Source organism: Pyxicephalus adspersus, chromosome 1 (assembly GCF_032062135.1).
Source record: "Pyxicephalus adspersus chromosome 1, UCB_Pads_2.0, whole genome shotgun sequence".
NCBI lineage: Eukaryota > Metazoa > Chordata > Amphibia > Anura > Pyxicephalidae > Pyxicephalus > Pyxicephalus adspersus.
The window spans coordinates 55,307,774-55,328,341 of NC_092858.1; the positions used below are offsets into that span (position 1 = coordinate 55,307,774).

The 20,568-nt window shown below is 34.9% G+C and overlaps 1 protein-coding gene across 11 annotated transcripts in view; it reads left to right on the forward strand.

Moving 5' to 3' along the window:
- LMO7 (LIM domain 7) overlaps nt 1-20,568 on the forward strand; it is an 87,972-nt gene that overhangs the window by 59,479 nt on the left and 7,925 nt on the right. Inside the window, exons 9-25 of one of the 11 annotated variants that reach the window (XM_072410684.1) lie at nt 888-1,140; nt 1,452-1,643; nt 1,879-2,151; nt 2,971-3,129; nt 3,326-4,015; nt 4,473-4,502; nt 7,925-8,042; nt 9,194-9,336; nt 10,414-11,029; nt 11,576-11,791; nt 13,215-13,326; nt 13,680-13,841; nt 15,232-15,404; nt 15,851-15,908; nt 18,173-18,214; nt 19,950-19,975; nt 20,373-20,477. In XM_072410684.1, the coding sequence (XP_072266785.1) occupies nt 888-1,140; nt 1,452-1,643; nt 1,879-2,151; nt 2,971-3,129; nt 3,326-4,015; nt 4,473-4,502; nt 7,925-8,042; nt 9,194-9,336; nt 10,414-11,029; nt 11,576-11,791; nt 13,215-13,326; nt 13,680-13,841; nt 15,232-15,404; nt 15,851-15,908; nt 18,173-18,214; nt 19,950-19,975; nt 20,373-20,477 (3,368 nt within the window). Of the gene's footprint in view, nt 1-887; nt 1,141-1,451; nt 1,644-1,878; nt 2,152-2,970; nt 3,130-3,325; nt 4,016-4,472; nt 4,503-7,924; nt 8,043-9,193; nt 9,337-10,413; nt 11,030-11,575; nt 11,792-13,214; nt 13,327-13,679; nt 13,842-15,231; nt 15,405-15,850; nt 15,909-17,976; nt 18,034-18,172; nt 18,215-19,949; nt 19,976-20,372; nt 20,478-20,568 lie in introns of all 11 variants that reach the window. The other 10 variants (XM_072410668.1, XM_072410701.1, XM_072410677.1 and 7 more) reach the window with 10 other exon arrangements.

Below are 20,568 nucleotides of genomic sequence, written 5' to 3' on the forward strand. Positions count from 1 at the left end.
TAGAGATATCAGTAACATTAACATATTTAAATTGCCATATTTGAATTAATACACCCTTGTTAGGGTATTTTTTTAAACATATTTTCAAAAGCGCGTATGTAAGTGTGGGTCTGTATATTCCCTTTTTACATGTATTTAGTATTTTTAGGTTGGTTATGATGGGCCAGTTACTCTTAAGCTACGTACACACGTCAGATTTTTATCGCTCGATCATCGGCCAATTATCGGGCGAAAATCTGCCGTGTTTACAGTCGGTGTCGTCCATCGTCTGGACGACCGACCTGCCGGATCCACGGACGATGGACGACAGCCGATCCTAATGAAAGGGAAGGGGAGAGCGCGCAGCAGGGTGCCGCTCCATCGCTCTCCCCCCTCCCCTCTCCATAGAGCATGAACGGTGCTGTATGTACAGCACCGTTCATGCATCGTGCACTCCCTTGTCGTTGGAAAGGATCGTGAAAGATCCTTTCCAACGACAAAAATTGCAAGTGTGTACGCAGCTTAAAATGAGGTTTGTGCTTTATTGTTGGTGACCAATAAATGGTGCTGTGTCCTTGTGTAAAGTATGCAACCAACTCTGTAATGCCAAGAGCTTGTTACACACTATATGAATAGCAAATCAAAACATTAGTATCAAAATATTTTATAATTATATAAAAATGTATAATTAACCTAAAAATATTAAATCATGATTGGGTTAATCAGGTCCACCTTCTACAAAAAAATATGGGTTTCACCATATATTGTAGAGATACCTACAAGATATAGAGATATTGTAAATACCTCATCCACTTGTTAATGTATGTATAATATGTAATGCATTTTTCTCTAATTTAATTGCGTACACCAACATATAAATCTTATTTTATTTCTATTTTATCTTTCAGGTGGAGAAAGTGACGCAGAGTCTGAACTGACCTACAAAATGCAAGACTCAACTAAAAATGACATGTCTTACAGACGTATTTCTGCAGTGGAGCCCAAAGCAGCTGCTAATTTCAATCAGTTCCTCCCAAGTAAAGCAAAACCGATAAATTACATGCCAGCACCCCTGAGGAAAAAGAAGGTAGATAGGAATGAGGACAACAGAAAGAGTTGGGCTAACCCAGTCTTCACAGAGCCAGATGGGTCGTTTTCTAGGTATGTGTGCCTTGCATGTGTTCTAGCTGACAGTGGTTATAATCCCTCTTTTACCTACGTGTGTAGTTCTATAAAAATGAAAGTATTTTTAATAAGTCTTTTTTTTTAATAGTCATAGTAAATGGCTTAATGTGCAGTTTTAACAATAATTTTTAAATATACATAAATATTAGTATTCTATTAGGTATTACCTTTCACTACATTTCAAATATGTGCGCAACATCTTTTATAGAAAGTCCAAAGCTGTGATGCTTAGGAGGCTTTGTAGAAATAAGGTATTCAGATAAATAATTTGCAAAACATTTTTGAAGCAGTTCAGATTCTGAGGATGATGGGAAGTTACCCGATCTGCTACTTGATGATTTAGCACAAAGAAAGTTTCACATAAATGCCAAGCCAGCTACACCTTCCACTCTTCATGCTCCATTCAATACAGACTCTGTGAAACCTTTCAAATCTGAAAAAGAAATGACACCTGTGACTTCTCTGGAAGGTCCATTCAGGTCAGAGTTATGAAGTTAGCCATTGGGAATTCATAATGTCTTTCTTGTGTGTGAATATTTATCTTTTACCTCTTGTTTGAATAATGTAAGCCTGCTTGTTAAGGATTTGAAAGTGGGTGATTCCTGGTAAGACAAACCAAATGTTTGCCGTGTTTCTGGATTTGTTAAACGCATGCTGCGTGAAGTGATTAAGCGTTGCACCATTAGTAACCAATTGGCCTTTTTTGTACATTAGCCAAGATCAAGGATTGGTTCAGAAGAGCAAAGTTGTGCTAATAAGCCATTTAGATTATCTCAGATCTTCTTCAGATGAAGATGAAGATTTTCCAAGAGAATTTCCAAATATTATCAAGGATGACCTCTATGCTAGAAAAGTCAGCCTACCTCCACATCACTTGAATGAAAAGGCATTTCTTCACAAATCTGAACAAATAAAGGATCAAGCTCAGAAAGTAATGCGGACTAGGACTCATTCTCGACAATGGTACAATGAATTTCAGGGATTCAGGTTTGTGTTCCTCATTTGGCTGTACATGTACCAGGATTTCTTGTTCTGAGGACAAAAAAACAAAAAGCAGACATACATGTTGAAGGATTCAAACATTTTAGTTTTTGTCTCTCTTGCAGTCTAAATATGTTAGATTATAAATACTAAAGTAATCTACACATATGCACTGCAGTGTATCTGGGGCAAGCTGTATTGCTATTAGCTAGCAGAATTTCACTAAATACATCTTTTGCTTTCTGTACAATGTGAAGTATTTAGAAAATCAGGACCTGTAGAAGTTTATATGGGAATACTGCAGACATACCAGCATTCTTTTTTTTTTTTTTTATGCTATATTAGTTGTTTGCCTATTAGTTACCCAGTTATGTGTTTGAGTGAAGCCTTTCCTCTCCCGTTGTCTCTGCTTTCGGGCTGTAGTTACTTTAGGGATATTGCTAAGTTCTTGTGTTTTGCATAACATACCATGCAAAAATGTTATTGTTGGGTCCGGGTTAAACAAGTGAAAAGTGAGATTGCCTATCTTTTCAATCAGGCACGACTGGAGTTAATATATTTATATCATCATGTTGCTTTTTAATGGCGAGTCCCACAATGGTGCATGTTCTGCAGGTAACGTTGCATACACACTGGCAGGGTAAATTGTGTTTATGCAATATAAATTGAATACCTGTACCTATTTTATACAAAACATGCACTGTTGTTGGGACTTGAGTAAGATTTGGTAAGCACTAGGGTACAGTAGTATTGTTGTGAAATACTTTATATCTGCAAACCAGATTGATTATCTCATTCAATATTTTATTGTAATGACTACTGCAGTAAGCGAGCTGTTGAAGACTGTGAATGGACATCTGATATTGCTGCAGTCCTAAATCTCAAAGCCAAGGTCTTACAAGATAAGGAATCTGAAGCACAAATGGACACTATCCTCATTGGTAAAGAGAGCAAGAAAGCAGTGGATTCATCAGAAAAGCCAAGGTGGTGACGATGGCATGATTTGCATGTTGGATATTGGTGTGCTTAACTCCCTATAGCCATTTAAATCATAACCATAAGTGTGTTATGTTAAGTTTTATATGGTTTTAAAGCATTTTAGAGAACACAAATTGAAAAGAATCTCATACATTTAGTCTGATAAAGTTTTTTTTTTTTGTTTACTTTTTGGATATTGCAGTCAATTTTTAATACTTCAGGCTCTTCAGAAAATAACCTCTGATTTGATGTCTTCTGAAAATAAAGAAAAAATTGACCCAACATCTGGTCCTAGACTTATACACTCTTTTCCATTGTCAACAAATATGGAGTCTGAACATGGCATAGTTACAATACCTGATCTGGAAAATGATGATTTGTTTGCACGGAAAACTGGAACATTTCACCTCAATCAAGTGATCAATCTTGGAACCCCTTTAACTCAAGTACTGGAAATTGAAAAAGATATTGTGTTACAGAAGAACAATGAAACCGAAGAGCTTCCTGACTTGGTAAAGGATGACATGATTGCTCGTAGGGCCCAGACTGAGTCAAGAGAGGTCCATCTCTCAGGTGCACCAGAAATTTACAATGCTGTCCCATTTCCTGATCCTTTGACCCTTCCTGAAGAAATACAGTCGAAGTTTCTCTGTTTGGTTAAGAAACGCACAGGACCTGAAAAGGAAGATAACCAAGGAAGAGTACTTAATCCTTCAGAGGCGCTCAAAAAAGAGGACATGTTGACACGAAAGGTTCAGTTGTGTCAGTCATCTCGGTTAACAAAACCTAAACATTTTATCTCTGGCCCTTGCAGTGAGGAAGACCTGAAAAAATGGGATTCAATAAGAGAGGCTAGCAAAATAAAACACAAGAAGCGTCAGTTGGTGGAAAGGTCAGACAGTGTTGTGTGCATGAAAGCAAGCTAATTTCTGAGTATTGCTGTGGTACCTGTTAAGTTGGTGTTTATTGTACTTGGTGCCTTATGAATGTGTCTATCCAGCTGGTTTTTAGAAGAAAATATTTTAACTAATACATACTGTTTATTTTACGTGTTACTGGTATATTGCTTTGCATGTATGAATACAGTCATACTAAAAATGTTTTGGTCAATGTAAGACCTGTCCTAGAATTTCGATATTTTTTATTTTGGAATCTTAGACTAAATTTATAAAGTTTGTGATATAACAATTATATATGCCCAATAACATTACCTAAATGGCTGTCGTTTGACAATAGATCTGTCTTACTTGTTAATAAAGTGTTCTGTGATGCAGCTTTCCTTTGAGACTTATAGAAGTGAGTGTGTATTCAAGCAAATGTATATATGATTTTTCTCTCTGGTTTCTCAGACTGCGGGAAAAACTTTCCATTGACAATGGGTAAGTTTTTTTAATTCAGGTGAAAAGCTTGTATTATCATTGTTTCAAACCTTTGTGCAGTGATAGTGTTACATTTTTCATAGTTAATAATAATGCAGTGCGGGTGCATATATGCATGCAGATTTTTACATGCTCTGCTTAAAATAATATATATGGGGACATATCTAACCCCCTTAGGAATTATTTCCTGGCAAGCATTGTGTGGCTGTTTATTTTGGCAATGTTGCAGTACTGACTAAAATAGTAAATTGAGAAAATTACTCTGTGTTCCGATTGCTTCAACAGTTTGGCTTTTACGTGTCTAAGAAATTTTAAGAGCTTTTTTTCTGTTTTGTATTGACCTGGTTACTAACAGCCAACAAGTGTTTGAGTTTTCTTTGTCAAATCTGTATATTTCATTACCCACATAATTTCAAGTTGAATCTGTAACTTTTCCATTTTCTTCTTCTTTCTTTTTTTTTTTTTTTTTTTTTTTTTTTTTTTTGTCTGCTGCACCCAAGCAGACTATGAAATAGTCAGGCGGAAAGAGTTTTCTTTAGATTTACCTTTCTGCCAAACTATATATATATTTTTTTTTTATCTGATACGTTGACTGGAGTAAATTGTAAATTATACCACCGCTTGAAATGCAGCAAGAGAAAACACTGAATAAAGATTATTTAAACTCTTATTCATGCACAAGGCCTAATATTGATTTGGCCTAGCTGAAACAACCTAGTACACATCATTAATTGGTATTTGTTCTGGCAGCAATTGATACATTATTATGTGGATTAGTTGTGAAATAGCCAGGGTCTTCAGGTTACAACATTTGAAACCTCTGCTCTTCCCTACAAAAGGCTATTCTGTAAAACATGTTGGCTGCAAAAGAGCTGTATCATATATACTGAAGAATTACATGATACAACAAAAAGCTACAATATTTCACTAAAAAAAGATCAAACATCTCTGTAAATTACAATAGCCTTTCTTGTAGTTGTTTAATGCAATATGTACATTATCTCTACTAAATAGATAAGTGTGAAACCTAACCTATTCACTTAGCACTAAGCTCGAAATGTATACAGTTATGTCCAAAAGTCCCAAAATACACTTGTTGAAGCAGGTTGACAAAGGTCATTGTTACTTTAGTCTGGTAATTGTCATAAGAACCCTTGAGTTTTTATCTAAGTTCTGGCTGATCCACTTAGACTGCACTTTAGACAATCCTAAGAGTCTTAATGAATGCAGCCTTTAAATGTTTCACATTCCTTTTTGGTTATCATTATGCATGTGACCAGTTGACAATCTCCAATTAGCCAGAGCTGCCCAGTATCCTCTAGTTGCAAAAGGAGACTGTTCAGTCTAGCAACAAATAAAGGGAAATGTGCTAATTACCAAAGTTGAATTCTAGACTGGTTTGCTCCCCACCTCATTTTGTTATATTGGAGGAAAAAGAGGTAGGACATCTACTAAAAGGGAACATGACAAATAAAGTAAAATTTTACAGATGTTCCCTTCTCCACTAACTAAAACCTAAATTAAAAAAAAGCTTACTGCAGTTCCATGTAAATCTCAGGCAGTTAAATTCTCCAACATACAGTTAGGTCCACAAATATTTGCACAGAGACAACTTTTTTTAATTTTGGTTCTGTACCACAATTAATTTTAAATGAAACAACTTGGATGCAGTTGAACTGCGGTCTTTCAGCTTTAATTCAGTGGGTTGAACAAAAGGATTGCATAAAAATGTGAGAAACTAAAGTCTTTTTTTAACACAATCACTTCATTTCAGGGGCTCAAAAGTAATTGGACAATTCACTCAAAGGCTATTTCATGGGCTGGTGTGGGCAATTCCTTTGTTATGTCATTATCAATTAAGCAGATAATAGGCCTGGAGTTGATTTGAGGGTGGGGTGCTTGTATGTTGAAGATTGTGCTGTGAACAGACAAAATGTGGTCAAAGGAGCTCTCCATGCAGGTGAAACAAGCCATCCTTAAGCTGCAAAAACAGAAAAAAACCCATCTGAGAAATTGCTACAATATTAGGAGTGGCAAAATCCACAGTTTGGTAGTACATCGTGAGAAAGAAACGAAGCACTGGGGAACTCAGCAAAGCCAAAAGACCTGGACGTCCATGGAAGACAGCAGTGGTGGATGATCGCAGAATAATTTCCATGGGGAAGATAAACCCCTTCACAACAGCCAACCAAGTGAACAACACTCTCCAGGAAGTAGGTGTATCGATATCCAAGTCTACCATAAAGAGAAGACTGCATGAAAGTAAATACAGAGGGCGCACTGCAAGGTACAAGCCACTCATAACCCTCAAGAATAGAAAGGCTAGATTGAATTATGCTAAAAAAGCCAGCACAGTTTTTGAAAAACATTCCTTGGACAGATGAAACCAAGATCAACATTTACCAGAATGATGGCAAGAAAAAAGTATGGAGAAGGCGTGGAACAGCTCATGATCCAAAGCATACCACATCATCTGTAAAACATGGTGGAGGCAGTGTGATGGCTTGGGCAAGCATGGCTGCCAGTGGCACTGAGACACTAGTGTTTCATAATACAGATGGACAATGACCCAAAGCATACAGCCAAAGCAACCCAGGGGTTTATTAAAGCAAAGAAGTGGAAATCTCTTGAATGGCCAGGTCAGCCACCTGAACGGAACCCAATTGAGCATGCATTTCACTTGTTGAAGACTAAACTTCGGACAGAAAGGCCCACAAACAGCAACTGAAAGCCGCTGCAGTAATGGCCTGGCAGAGCCTTAAAAAGGAGGAAACACAGCATCCGGTGATGTCCATGAGTTCAAGACTACAGGCTGTCATTACCAGCAAAGGGTTTTCAACCAAGTATTAGAAATGAACAATTTATATTTATGAAGTGATTCTGTAAAAAAAAGGCTTTAGTTCCTCACATTTTTTTCAATCTTTTTGTTCAACCCACTGAATTAAAGCTGAAAGTCTGCAGTTCAACTGCATCTGAGTTGTTTCATTAAAAATGAATTGTGGTAATGTACAGAACCCAAATTAGAAAAAAGTTGTCTCTGTCCAAATATTTATGGACTTAACTGCATATTAGCCATTGCTCCACTAAACACACATGGGTATGTAGAATTCTTAAATAGTAACGGATTCCTTTTGTGATGACAGTACTGATATAATGCATATCAAGTTTTAATTAGCGATTTCGTTAAGAGTTTATATGTAGTGCTTGGCTTTGCTTTTTTCTTTCATTCCCTGATGCATGATTTTAACTTTTTTTTTTTTTTTTGTGTAAAGAAATTGTGAATTTTTCAATTTTATAAAATATAATGCTCTGTACTTTTTACTGAAAGATTATGCATACACTCAGCTGCTATTTACAATGGTATTTTTATTTTTATACTATGAATCATATTTGGATGAATGTATATATTTTTATATGAACAGGAGTAAATCACTTGAAAACTGCAATGCAGAGGAACTTCAAAACCTACGAAAGATTCGCTTTGAAGAAATGCAAAAAATAAAGGGCCAGTTGCAAGAGCAGGACCAGAAATGGCAAGATGTAAGTGCCCTGGGCTTTATTGCTTTTTCTTTATCTAATATTAAACTGTAAGTGAAGCCAAAGTACACACACTAGGTTTATGCCACACTAACAATCTTTCCTGATCATTTCCAGTGATGATGGAACAAATGCAATTGTGCATTTGCAACAAAAACAATTGGGTGACAGTCATTTGTGTTGTTCTTAATAGAAAATGATAGTGCTTGTTCCTGCTTTGTCATTCATTGGTATGCTAGGATGGATCATTAAATAACATTGTGGCACTGATGTACATAAGCTAAATTTTTGCAAAAGCAATCAGTCCTTTGCCTTAGGTGACAATCATCTAGTGTGTGTAAGCAGTCATACTGTTTTTGGGAGATTTATCTATTTGTCCACGTAATCTTTGATCTTCTAAATAATTGAGCAGCTGAGTGTTTAAAAAAAAAAAAATCACCCAATCAAACATACAACAAAAAGTAGAAAAAAGGTTTCACATTTATATATACTTTACCTTATTAAGTGTAAATACATTTTACAAATGAGTTCACTTGCTTATCTGTTGGCCCTCTGCACTAAATGGGAAAAACATAAACCATTAAAAAAGTAAGTAGGACATTTTTTGCAAACTCTGTAGATTCTGTAGATGCTAGTGACATTACTAGGAGGCCTTAGCACTGCCTACTAGGAAACCTGAGTATTCCAAACACCCAAAAGAATGGGCATCTGCACTATGCTTAAGAACATTCTTGAATGTCATAATTTTCACAGCAGTCGACAGCAGTGGGGCAAAGTTAATTTCTTCATGCAAAGGTAGTTCCCTTTAAGCATAAAATATTGGTGAATATTGATTTGTTGGAAGTAGTAAGACTCAACTAATTGCCATGAAATCACATAATCAAAAGAAAAAATTTGAACTAGAAAGTTTAAAATATACTCCCGATTTTTACATGGGTAATGGTATACATACACACACACATACATACATGCTTGTTGACATATACTATAGACATACAGGCTAACCCTCTGTTTTTTGAAAATAATAAATTCTTTTGATAAAACCTAACTGTGGACACACTGATATGATTTGCGCAAACAGCATTTATTGTTGTTCATGTTGTCAATGTTCATTTATTTTTATTTGACAAATGGCTGTTCTTTACCTTACTAAGGACTTGGCAAAATGGAAAAATCGCAGGAAAAGCTTTACATCAGATCTTCAAAAGAAAAAGGAAGAAAGAGAGGAAATTGAAAAGATTACAAGTGAGCCCCCTGAAAGAACTTATAAGACTTTTAGAGAAATGCGTGAAGAGAGGTAAGTCTGTCTTTGTTACATGTAGTTAAGCTCATGTCCAGAATAAACCTTTTTCTTTAGATAGGAAAAGGAATCACTAGAGCCATGATCAGGTTTTTATTGATGTCTGTTGGGGTAATTTCCCATTACTTTTTAGGACATAAAATGATCAGAACTTTTTCAAGCAGGGAGCATTGACAAAACCAAAACATAATTTTAGTATAGTAATGACTGCTTAGAACTTCCACACTTAAGTAGACCAGTTGTTTTTTGTTTGTGATAATGGTCTGTAAAATGCTTGCAACTCTGTCTGGACCAGTGTGTTGTCTGTAGGTTGTTTTTTTAAGTACAGTATTATTTTTGTGAAATAATTATTATAGAAAAAATGCTAAAAATAGAATATAAATAAATACATGATTATTCTTACAGTTGTGTATCTTCTCAGTATAGCTTAAGGCCCAACTAATCCTAAGACTGAACGAGGCAAAGCCATTGTGTTGATTAGTGTAAAGTATAAGTATTACCTTTTCTAATTCAAAACCCATTGTGTAGCTGTACAAGGATGTAACTGTGCAGTCGTCTGACTTCTTCTGCCCTTTAGTTTCCTGAAAACAGATTGTGGTCAGACAATTGCTCGTCACCTTCTTGTGAATCACGCCAGCTATAAAACCCTGCCTCTTCGTGTATACACACTCTCAGGGTAAAGGATGCTGGTAAATGTAGTCTGGCATCTATTCTCCATACATTGGTTGTCACATGGTTATATCTGATTGACAGTTGTTACCATGTATTGTCCAAGGCCTATACTAAGTGGATTGTCAACTCAGCACCGAATAAAAAAATATTTTTAGAATTGTAAAATGAAAAAAAAATATATATTATCGATATGTTTTGCATGTTGAAAAAGACACATTTTTTTTTTTAAGCAGAAGCAATGCAGATTTATTTTGTTTTCTGTAAGTGAACTATTTGTATAGCACAATGTTGTATTTAATATAATGCAGTGCTGTTTCCTTGCATTTTCCTTCTGCCTGTTCATCACTCAGTGACATGTTGTTGACGACAATTGTTACCAGTTAATTGTTTCTTTATTTAAAGGGAGAATAGAGAAAATGAAAATAACAATAAAGAGCAGCAAAAAACAGAGCTCAGAAGGTTATATTCATCAACTGATGATGTCTTTGGCGAATCAACCCCACCATCCAAACCAGCACTCGAAAAGAGTTACACTATTGATATCCCATACAAAAGAATTTCAGAGGTTTCTTCATATGCCACCCCAAATTCCTACAAAAAAACGAATGATAATGATTTAATGCAGTTTGACGATGAAGCCAGTTCAGGCGTCGAGGCTGCACCTCAAAACAAAGTTCATAGTGATATCAGTGTCACTGTGCAAAGCTCTCAGAAGGAGTTTAAGCCCCTAAGCAAGACAATGTCTGCTGATGTTTACACCCCTTACACGAGTAGCACAACCTATTCAACAAAGAGTTATGTGAAGCAAGAAAACTCGTTACCCCTTAAAACCAGTAGTGTACAAAGCCAGTCCTTTTCATCCAGTTCCCTGAACACCGAAAGCAAGCCCAATGGAATTTCTTCTTCACTGCCAAGGGGGTTCCAGAAAACAGACACTAAACGGCTGTCATCTGTGATTACACCAAGGCCTTTTGGATCCCAATTTAAAGGAATAACACCACTAACCAAATCTTACACAGTAAGTATATTTTTTGCTTTTGGTATAATGGTAAAGAAGTAGCCCCTCCTTTTATATTTTTAGTTTTCTCTGCCTATGCAGAATATTGAAGGCATAATCAGTTGCTATAGCAAGGTCATTATCAGTAAGTGCTAATTTCAAACATTTTGTGTGTGTATGTTTTTTCATAAGCAGCCTACAAACAGTGTCTTGTTAATGCTTTCTGTCATAATACATATATATGCCTACATATAGGCTACAGTGTTGGCTTATATTGGAGTCAAATAAGTTATCAGCTGATACTAAATAGTCCAGGTTGCTCTGTAGTGTCGGTAGAAAAAGTTCAGTCAGCCAAGAAAGAAAAATTTCTAATTCTTTGAAAAAATTATAAATAGTCTCATTCAATAAGCTAAAACCTGGTTAACATGGGTTTCTGAGCGAGACCTACACAGAATTTGATATAAATATGATACTATAAATCAGTCTACAAAACTTTTAACATCCCCTTTGAGCTAAATCAATGTTATGATGCATGATACATTTACCAAAAATGTATTTGTATTTTAGTTGGATGATACACGCAAGTATAATGGGTCATCCTTCACCTCCAATTACAAGACAGAGGTAGAGAAACCCAGCAGTGCATTCCATAGTGAAGATGAAGGTCCTAGTGGAGACGATGAGAAGAAAGATTTGAGGAGTGTTTCCTCCAAAGAATTCGATTTTAAGCCAGAAAAGACCATTATGTCTCAGACTGCCGATTTCAACTCTTCTAGCTCTTTGGTAATAATAACATTTCTTATCCTGCATAAGTCTTTTTATTTACTTGGAACCAGTTTACCTCCATTATTCTGCCTGGAGTTGCCTTATTTTGGTCCCCTGAAAATCGAGCATGGAAGAGTGTTGCAGCATGTAATGGAAACCTAGCGTGGTAACATTTTTGGTTTGATTTAGTCATAATGGACCACCAGAATACCTTGTCCCCTTTTCCTGCCCTTATCAACCCAGCCATGAAGAACTGTAATGAATAGGCTTTGCTATTTTCTCATTTAATTTTTAACAGGTATATACTTATACATACATACATACATACATACATACATACATACATACATACATACATACATACATGTATGTATATCTACGGCTTATGTCACATTAGTGTAACCTGTACATAGTAACTGTGTAAATAAAAGAATGACGACTATCTAGAACACTTGATACCCAATCTGGGAAGTTTGAAATTATCTTCCTACTCTTTTTGTTAAATTTTATGCAAATAGTCTAAAAACCACTGCAATGATATTTGGAATATCCTAGTTCACCAGGGGCCTGTGCTACTTTTACATTAGTGATCAGTGGAGAAGCGACCTTTTTGGAATGCTGGTGGGAAGAAAATGTGTCCCCTTGGAATAAGGAGGGTCAGTGGGTGAAGTGTTTTTTTTAGAATTGGGGGGGGGGGGGGATCAGTTGGTGATTAGAATGTTTAGAATGGTGGTCTGCAGGCAAGGTGATGCCTTAAATGTATTTTTAAGTTTTAGTGCCATTAGTTACTTACCTGAGAGATAAGATTACCTAGTGCCAACCCCTGGCTCTGCAGTCATGATGGCCTTGGAATTATTTAGGCAGCATCCCTAGCAACTTCAATTGAGAAGAAACTGCTGTGACTTCTCGATGTGCAGGTTTTTTATGCACATTTTAATAATGGTAATAAAAAAATTACATGCCTGCTTAGTATTTTTGTTGCTCTGACTTTTGTTGGGGGTGGTGTCAGTCTATGGAACTAAATCACCGAACCGGGAGGGAAATTGTTGTTAATGGAAGCAGCCTAATACACATTTATGTTTATTTTGTGGTAATCTTAAACTCAAATCCTTAGTGATAGTTGTTGAAAGCCTCACTTTTAGTTCTCAACTTCTTGTTGAGAAAAATGCCCATTTTACAAGCAATAAAGTGTTTAACTTTATCCATGTTTTTACCTAAAAAATGAGTATGCAACCCGTCAAACAAACCAGTTAAGAATAATGTGACAAACAGAACAAAGCATGTCCTGAGTGTCTCTCATGCATTCAGTGTGACAGGGATAATTACAGAGTATACAGTGTACAGCCTGACTTCACTCCTCTGGATTGGCTTTCTTCTGCCATGGTCACAGACACAGGATACTCAAGTGCTGCATGTGCTTATTTATATATTATTTTCCCAGGATCAGTACAGCGACATGAGAATCAGCATCAACCAGAAGCCGGGAAACAGCGACTTTGGGTTTAAAACCACCTGGAATAGTGCTGGAGTTTTTGTAACCTCTGTAGATGCAGGTAGTGTGTTTGTCCTCATTTTCATATTGCCTGTTCTATGTATCAACAATGGAGAAATGCCTAACTCTTTTGTTAGTTATTTAGGATCTTAGGTCAAGTGTAATTGAATGCTGCAGTTGTAAATATATTTCTGAAAATACTATTTAAATTACTTAATAAAGAGCAATGATGATCTATGCAATATAATTGTTTATTATTGATTACTGCAGTTTCCCTGTAAGTCTTTTCTAAGTAAAGTTTTACATTTTTTACATGAGCTTACAAAATGGGGAAAAAAAAAAGTTAAATGTGTAAATTTGTGTTAAACTTGCTATATAGATTGTTTGACTTGAGGCACGCATTTTATTTTTCAGGCAGCCCAGCAGAATTTTCTCAACTGCAAATAGATGATGAAATTCTATCTGTTGACGGCATCAAGGTTTCTTCAATGGACTATAATCAGTGGAGGGAAGCAATGGACAGTGCTCTGGAAACTGGAAACCTCTCAATAGATGTCAGACGATATGGCAAGAATGGTGAGTTTCACTAGCTGTCAGTATTGCTTTGACTGCACTGAAGGCAGAACTAACACTCTTCATTTTGCCAGTTTGCCAAACATTTTTTTCCAACTTTTTTAAAATTGTAATTTTTTAAAGAAGACATCTTTATAAAAATATATGAACAATGAACAACTGGCAGGATGTGCTTTCAATTTTTCAGAGTAATGCTTTTTTTAGTAATCATTATTTAACAACCTTAAGATTAGGCCTAATTAAGCTTCTAGAAATGTATGTAAAACTTGAATTCGTTGTGTTTTTAGATTCTGATTTTTTTTTTTTTCATTATACCGTTCTTCCATTAGATTGTAGTTCTACTTATATACTGTTATTGTTTTTGTGATGTTCCCTTTTTGTATACTTTAATATACATAGAAATAGGAAGGTTGTATACAAAGTTAGTTGAATATTTAAAAATTAACTTTAGAGTTTTGATTTTTTTTTCTGTGACTTGCAGCAAGTGTAGATTTGATACATTGGCAAAAAAAAACTGTTAAAAATCATACATTCTATTAGGGAAAGCAGTATACTATAGCCTTTGGAATCATGGTTGTTGTGATCCCTAGCTAACCCTGCTGGACTAAGAAATCCTTACTTTTTATTCACTGTCAAGTGAGAAAATACAACAGATATAAGGATGTCGACGGGCCAAGCAATAGGCCAGTCAAAGTAACTGACTTAAACTATACAGTTCCGGAAACAAAAACAGCTAGTGAGGGTTCAAAGCAAACCAACATTGGATTTCACAAAATTACAAAAAAACTGTTGTGTTCTTGGTACCATGCTATTTGTGCAATGTGAAGCTTTTACTAAACAACTTTTTCTATGTCCTGTTTGAGTAAAATCCCCACTTTTTAGTTATATAGAGTTTTTAAATATTTGTGTCAAAGGTACTCCAACTTAAAAAATTCTTGACCAAATTGTAACTATAACAAAAAACACATGTTTTTGGCATACAATGTGTGCTTTTATTAAAAAAACAAAAACTAACTAACCCCTAATGTTATCATGAATCATCATGCACTCTTGCATCTTGCATTGATTTCTATTCTTGGAGAAATTGCTCTTTTCAGAGAGATGTAGCAAATGATAACTTCCTAATTACAATTACGACACAGTGGCATATTTATTTATTTTTTTCTTATAAAGATAGAGTTGGAGTGTCTTTAAGCTAAATCATATAGTTTACCATGTTATTGCATGTATCGCTGCATGTTTGGGAAGGTGATCTTTTTGCAGAAATCTAACACTCTAACGCTGCTTTGTCTGTTTGCTTCATCACTTTTTTGTCGTCCCATGTACACGTCTTATAAATGTTCTTTCATTAACTGTCATACTTGTGTTGCTGCTTTGATTACTTACCAATCAGACTGGGGCAGAGATCCACCTTCCCTGCCGTATAAAAGCCATAAAACCCTCAATCTGACCAGTATGGATACCAAACTTGTAGGTTCTCCTGAAAATAAGTGGATTGATGCAAGTTCCAGAGGAAGTAGATCTCCAAACTCGTCACTGGGAAGCAAAGCCACAGACTCAAAAAATGTAAGTAGATTTCAAATCTAATCATATGTTAGTAGATAATTAGTGTGTATTGTGGTAGAATATACAAAACACTGGTTCTAAAAAATCAGAGGTCATTTTTATGTAACTGTTCCCATAAAATAAAAAAAGACATGTCAAACATATTAAAGACTAGACAATATAATCTGTCTCCTGATTTCATTACTTTTAGTCTGTGGTAAACTGGCCTGGATTTCTGTTGTGTAGATCCTTTCCATATAGCTAATTACAGGCTTTTCCAGTAAAGTATACATTTGTGGTCCTGGTGCATGCAATTAATTGCTAGTAATGGCTATAAGTTTATAAAAGCAATATATGTACTCCATTCATTACCTTGTAATTTATTATTTGTTAACCAAATGTATATTTATGTGCAGCAGCTAATAACTATAAATAAGATAACATGCAAACCTCTTTTGTTTACATAGGTTAAAGAGACAAAACAAATGAATGGTCTAAATGATGATGTTGATTCTAAGCCAAAAGGTAATACATTATAAAAATAACTGTTGTCTGTTATGTTTAAGCCATGTCTAGGTTTGTTGTAGTAATTGGTGTCCAATAATTGTTTCATTTAAATTGTGCCTCTGGTGATTTCTTGGTTTATGGTGGTCTAGCTGCAAGTGTTTTTGGTGTAGATATGGACCTTAAATCCGAAGCTGCACAGAAGGGTGTTTTTAGTGTTTCACTGTATTTTGCGTGTTTAGTATATGACATTTGATTTCCAGCTCTTCTCTTTAAGCTGGTTAGAAAGTTGGTTAGTAAAAAAAATCATTTTAATTTCATGTTTTTTGTTTTTTGTTTTTTTCATACAAGTTTGTGTGTCAATTTTCCTGATTGCCATTAATAGTCTACTATTTCATGATTTGTGAGATACTGTGCCTAGTTGAATACCAAGTTGCTTTGGACAGAAAGGCCGTACGTACCAGGTTCCCTTTGCAAACTATGCATTTGAATATATTTGTTGGTAGTTCTCGTCTCACTCTTATGACAGTAGTGTTTTGCCCATGTGCCTTGTTTAAATATCTCATGAGTTTAAGTACAAACTGATACTCTTTGTGAAGAGACATCAGACAGATCTTGTTGCACAGCAAGGTTGAGTTCACCCTCTAGAATACCATTGTCTAATTTCCAAAGTGAACATGCAGTTCATGAGTAAATGCGATTTAAATATAAAGATCAAGCATTTGAAAGTTACAAAATTGAAGTTTTAGAAAAACTGTGGAACTTCCAATATATGTACCAGACACACTGAAAACAGATATAATTAGGACTGTGTCAGTGGCTCAGTTCCAGGTCCCATCTGTTAGATTGGACTATGACTATGTTCAGAACATTAAATTATGAGCCCCTCTGGGACACATAAATATGGATACTTTAAAGCACTTCATAATGTGTAGATAAATATTAGTGGAATAGAAATGCATAAAATGTGTAGTAATGACTGAATCAAAAGTAGGGCTAAATACTGTCTGATCATACATGCTACTGAGTGATCCCAAATCTCATAAAAGTGACTACAGAAATGTGTAGGAGCTCTCTCTTATGAGACTTTGGATTGTTGTTCGACCTCTCCCTTTCCTAGGAAGTTGGGGTGAAACCTTGTGTATAAGGGGAACTTACGGTCAATATATATATCATTTTTTTTGGCTCAGTCTAATAATAAGACCTAGCCTTTTGATTCAATGTCCACTTTTAAGGGGTTTCACTTCTCAGTGATCAAGCTATATTGAGTGACACAGCTGCTTCTTTGTTGTGAGAGCTTTGTGTACACACACAATGGATATTGCTAAAGGTTTCTCTGTCCTAGAGGCCAAACCTTTAGGTGACTACAGATAGGTATATATATATATATATATATGAATGTCTATTGTTTTCTTATCAAGTGTTTAGAAATGTAACTGTTATGCATCTGACTGTTCAATGGTTCACTTAAGTCATACACGTGGCATGCAGTGATCGCATGAGTTAAACGTCTTTGCTATTTCTTCCCATCCCATTAAAACAGAATCTATTACCCAGTTAGTTTCATATTTATCATGCTTTGTCTCATTTAGTATATTAGGTTTTTGTTTTGTTTTGTTTTTTTGTTGGTTTTTGGACCATATAAGTTATGGAGCTCTGGGTAAAAGATTCAGCAGCTAAATGTTTCTGGTTATAAAGCTTCATACTAAAACAGCGTTGCCACTTGCGATTTGAAATATATACTGCATGTGGTTCAGGAGCTTCTATCATATTGGGCTATTAAAGATGCTTGCTTCCATTGCTTTTACCTGCACGTGGTAATCTAAGTAAAATTTGATGATTTAGTTAATTTAGAGCTCAAACTGCTCTTAAATGCCTAATTATTACTTGTATCCAACGGTGTGGTGGTGACCTATGTACTAAATGAATGTATTTTAAACATGTATTCATGCTAAGAAAAGTGAATTGTGTATGTGCTTTCTCTCCCAGAAAGGTTTAAATGTAGTGATGGTTTGGATTCTTCATCGTTTATTATCTCACTTTATTTACTTAGTCATAAAATTGTTTTCCTTTGTATTTTTTAAATTAGACAATGAGCCAATTTCTTTGAGAAACTATAAAAGGCGGTCACAGTTTTTTGAGCAAGGTAACCCTTGTAAACAAGTAATAGATGCTGTGCTTCGGTGACTATCCAAAGGGATCTTTTAGTACTAACCAAGGTGCTGGGTTCTGATCTTCTACTGCCATCTGCTGAAAGCAACATAATACATGTGTTTTCTCTTCAGGATCATCTGGTTGTTCATACAGCTCATGGGTCTACTTATGTGGTAAAGGGTGTTTTTTTGTGTTCTGGTATTTCCATTGTGGTTTGATGAATCACTTCAATGCCATAACCCACACTCTGTAGGGAAAAGCCTATGGCTATATATATATATATATATATATATATATATATATATATACATACACATACACGTGTGTGTATATATATATATATTTCTTCCTCTTCCTTTTTTTTGGAATGTTTTTGTCCTTTTTTTAAAGAAATATTTGTCTTTATTTTATTTTATTTTGGTTAAATATTTGATAAGTTGAAGTTATTTTGTGTTAATATACTGGACAAAATAATACTTGGGTATAGATTGTATTGGTCAGTCATTGGTTGGCAAATATTTTCTAGGTCATAAGTTTCTACAGAAACTTGAAAAACATTTTTGTGACACATGTAGCTGAAGAAATATATTATCTAACTAGTAATCCTATGCAGTCTAAATGAGCCACATTTCCCTAGTAAATTTACAGTAAACTAAATACACGGGCCATTTGGACTATAATTTTGTCTTTATGTTTTTGCAAAAAAACAATTCTCTAATGACCAACTGTGTTTGAGGAATAGAATGTGTTAGACCAGTTTGACAAGTGCAGACAGGTTGAGACTTTTTCTGTGCATGTTCAAGCTTTTCTGTTCTAACTAACCAGCATGTGTGTGCATGTGTGCTGCTATTTGTGATTTAAAAAAATATTTTAAATTGTTATGCAAATTTGAATTTGTTTAGTGAATATAATGCATATATTTATAGTTGTGTTTACAAAGCAGGTTTTACAGATTATAAACTATTAGCTGGATTATTTAATGTTTTTAATCATGTCTGTTTAGTCAAATATGATGTAAAAAAATAGTAATATACTTTTTTTCTTGTATCTATTTAAACAAGAGAAACAATATATAATTTAAATAAAACTATGAGGAAAATAAAGTAATTTTACTCCAGATATACTGTACAGTTTTGTACACAGGTAAAAATTAGCTATTTATTTTAACAATATCTACAGGTAAGTGGTATACTAAAAAAAAAAAAAATCATATGGACAATATGTTTAATGCAAAGTTGAGTAGAGAAAATTTCCAGAAGTAAATGTATATTTTCACCGATACTCATATAAGTAGACTTTGTAGTGTTATACTTGTGCTGTTAGACTTAATTCAAAGTGGGCAGTGTAGATTACCAATGAAACAAGTCCATATATAATTTACTCGTACTGGAAATATATTATTGACCTAATTTTATTTTAGGTTAGTGTTCTGAGAATTGTGAACTTTTAAAGTGGGCATGAAGTCCAATTTGTTCCACTGGGGCTCTCTCTGCCTCCCCTTGCTGTTGGCTGAGTTAAAGTATATAATAAAATCTCTGCAACGCCTGCCTGTAACCAGGGTCTGGCCTGGTAAATGAAAGCGGGTGCGTTTATTTTTTTTTTTATGACCTTCTTGCAGTCATAGACTTGTAATCATAGCTGTAATCATAACTAGGATCCTTTCTCATGTATACGCAGGACATGGTGGCTGCTGTAGGCTTTGTGCTAGTTTACTTAAGTAAACATAGATACTTCTATTTTTTTTTTTTTTTTTTTTGAAGGGAGAGTAATAGCAAGTATTTTCCTATTATTTGAAAAATGTATTTTTAATGCAAGAATTCAAATGTACAGTTCCATTTATGTGTTCAAACATGTAAATTATGATGGTAAATGGGATTCCTCCAATTTACTTTTCCCTTCTGTTTATAGGAAGTTCAGATTCTGCTCCACCAGATGTAAGTATTCATTTACGAGATATTATTATTAACCTGTTTTTTTGGGAACAAAAATTTAAAATGTAGTTTAGCTCTTTAAGTCCATTAGCAGGATCTTGAGTCTGGAAATCCAGACTCCAGTGTGGTTCTTCTTGCTTTTACCTAGCTTTTCTATACACACAAACATGTTCTTGTGAATTTGTAAAAACTAATTCGTAATGCTGTTTAAAGACCTATGTGATACTTGAGAAAAGTATACTGTATTTTATTGTATATTTAGGTGATCTAACTTTAAGTTAGATATTGTCCAGCCCTGCTAAATAAATGATATTCAATTCAATCGTAGTTTATTACAGGATAGCTTAAACTTGTAGTTATTTTACCTATAGGGCTAAAATAATTGTTGCTCTTATTACAGATGCCAGTTCCATCAATAAATGTTTCAACACGATGGTCATGGGATCCTGAAGGAGAGCGAAAGAGGCAGGAAAAATGGCTTCAAGAGCAAGAACAAATTTTGCAGGTAATAAAGTGGGCAAAAACATTTGGCATATAGATATAAAACAGATGGCTGTGACTGAAAACTGACATTTCAGAATACATGGATGCTGATT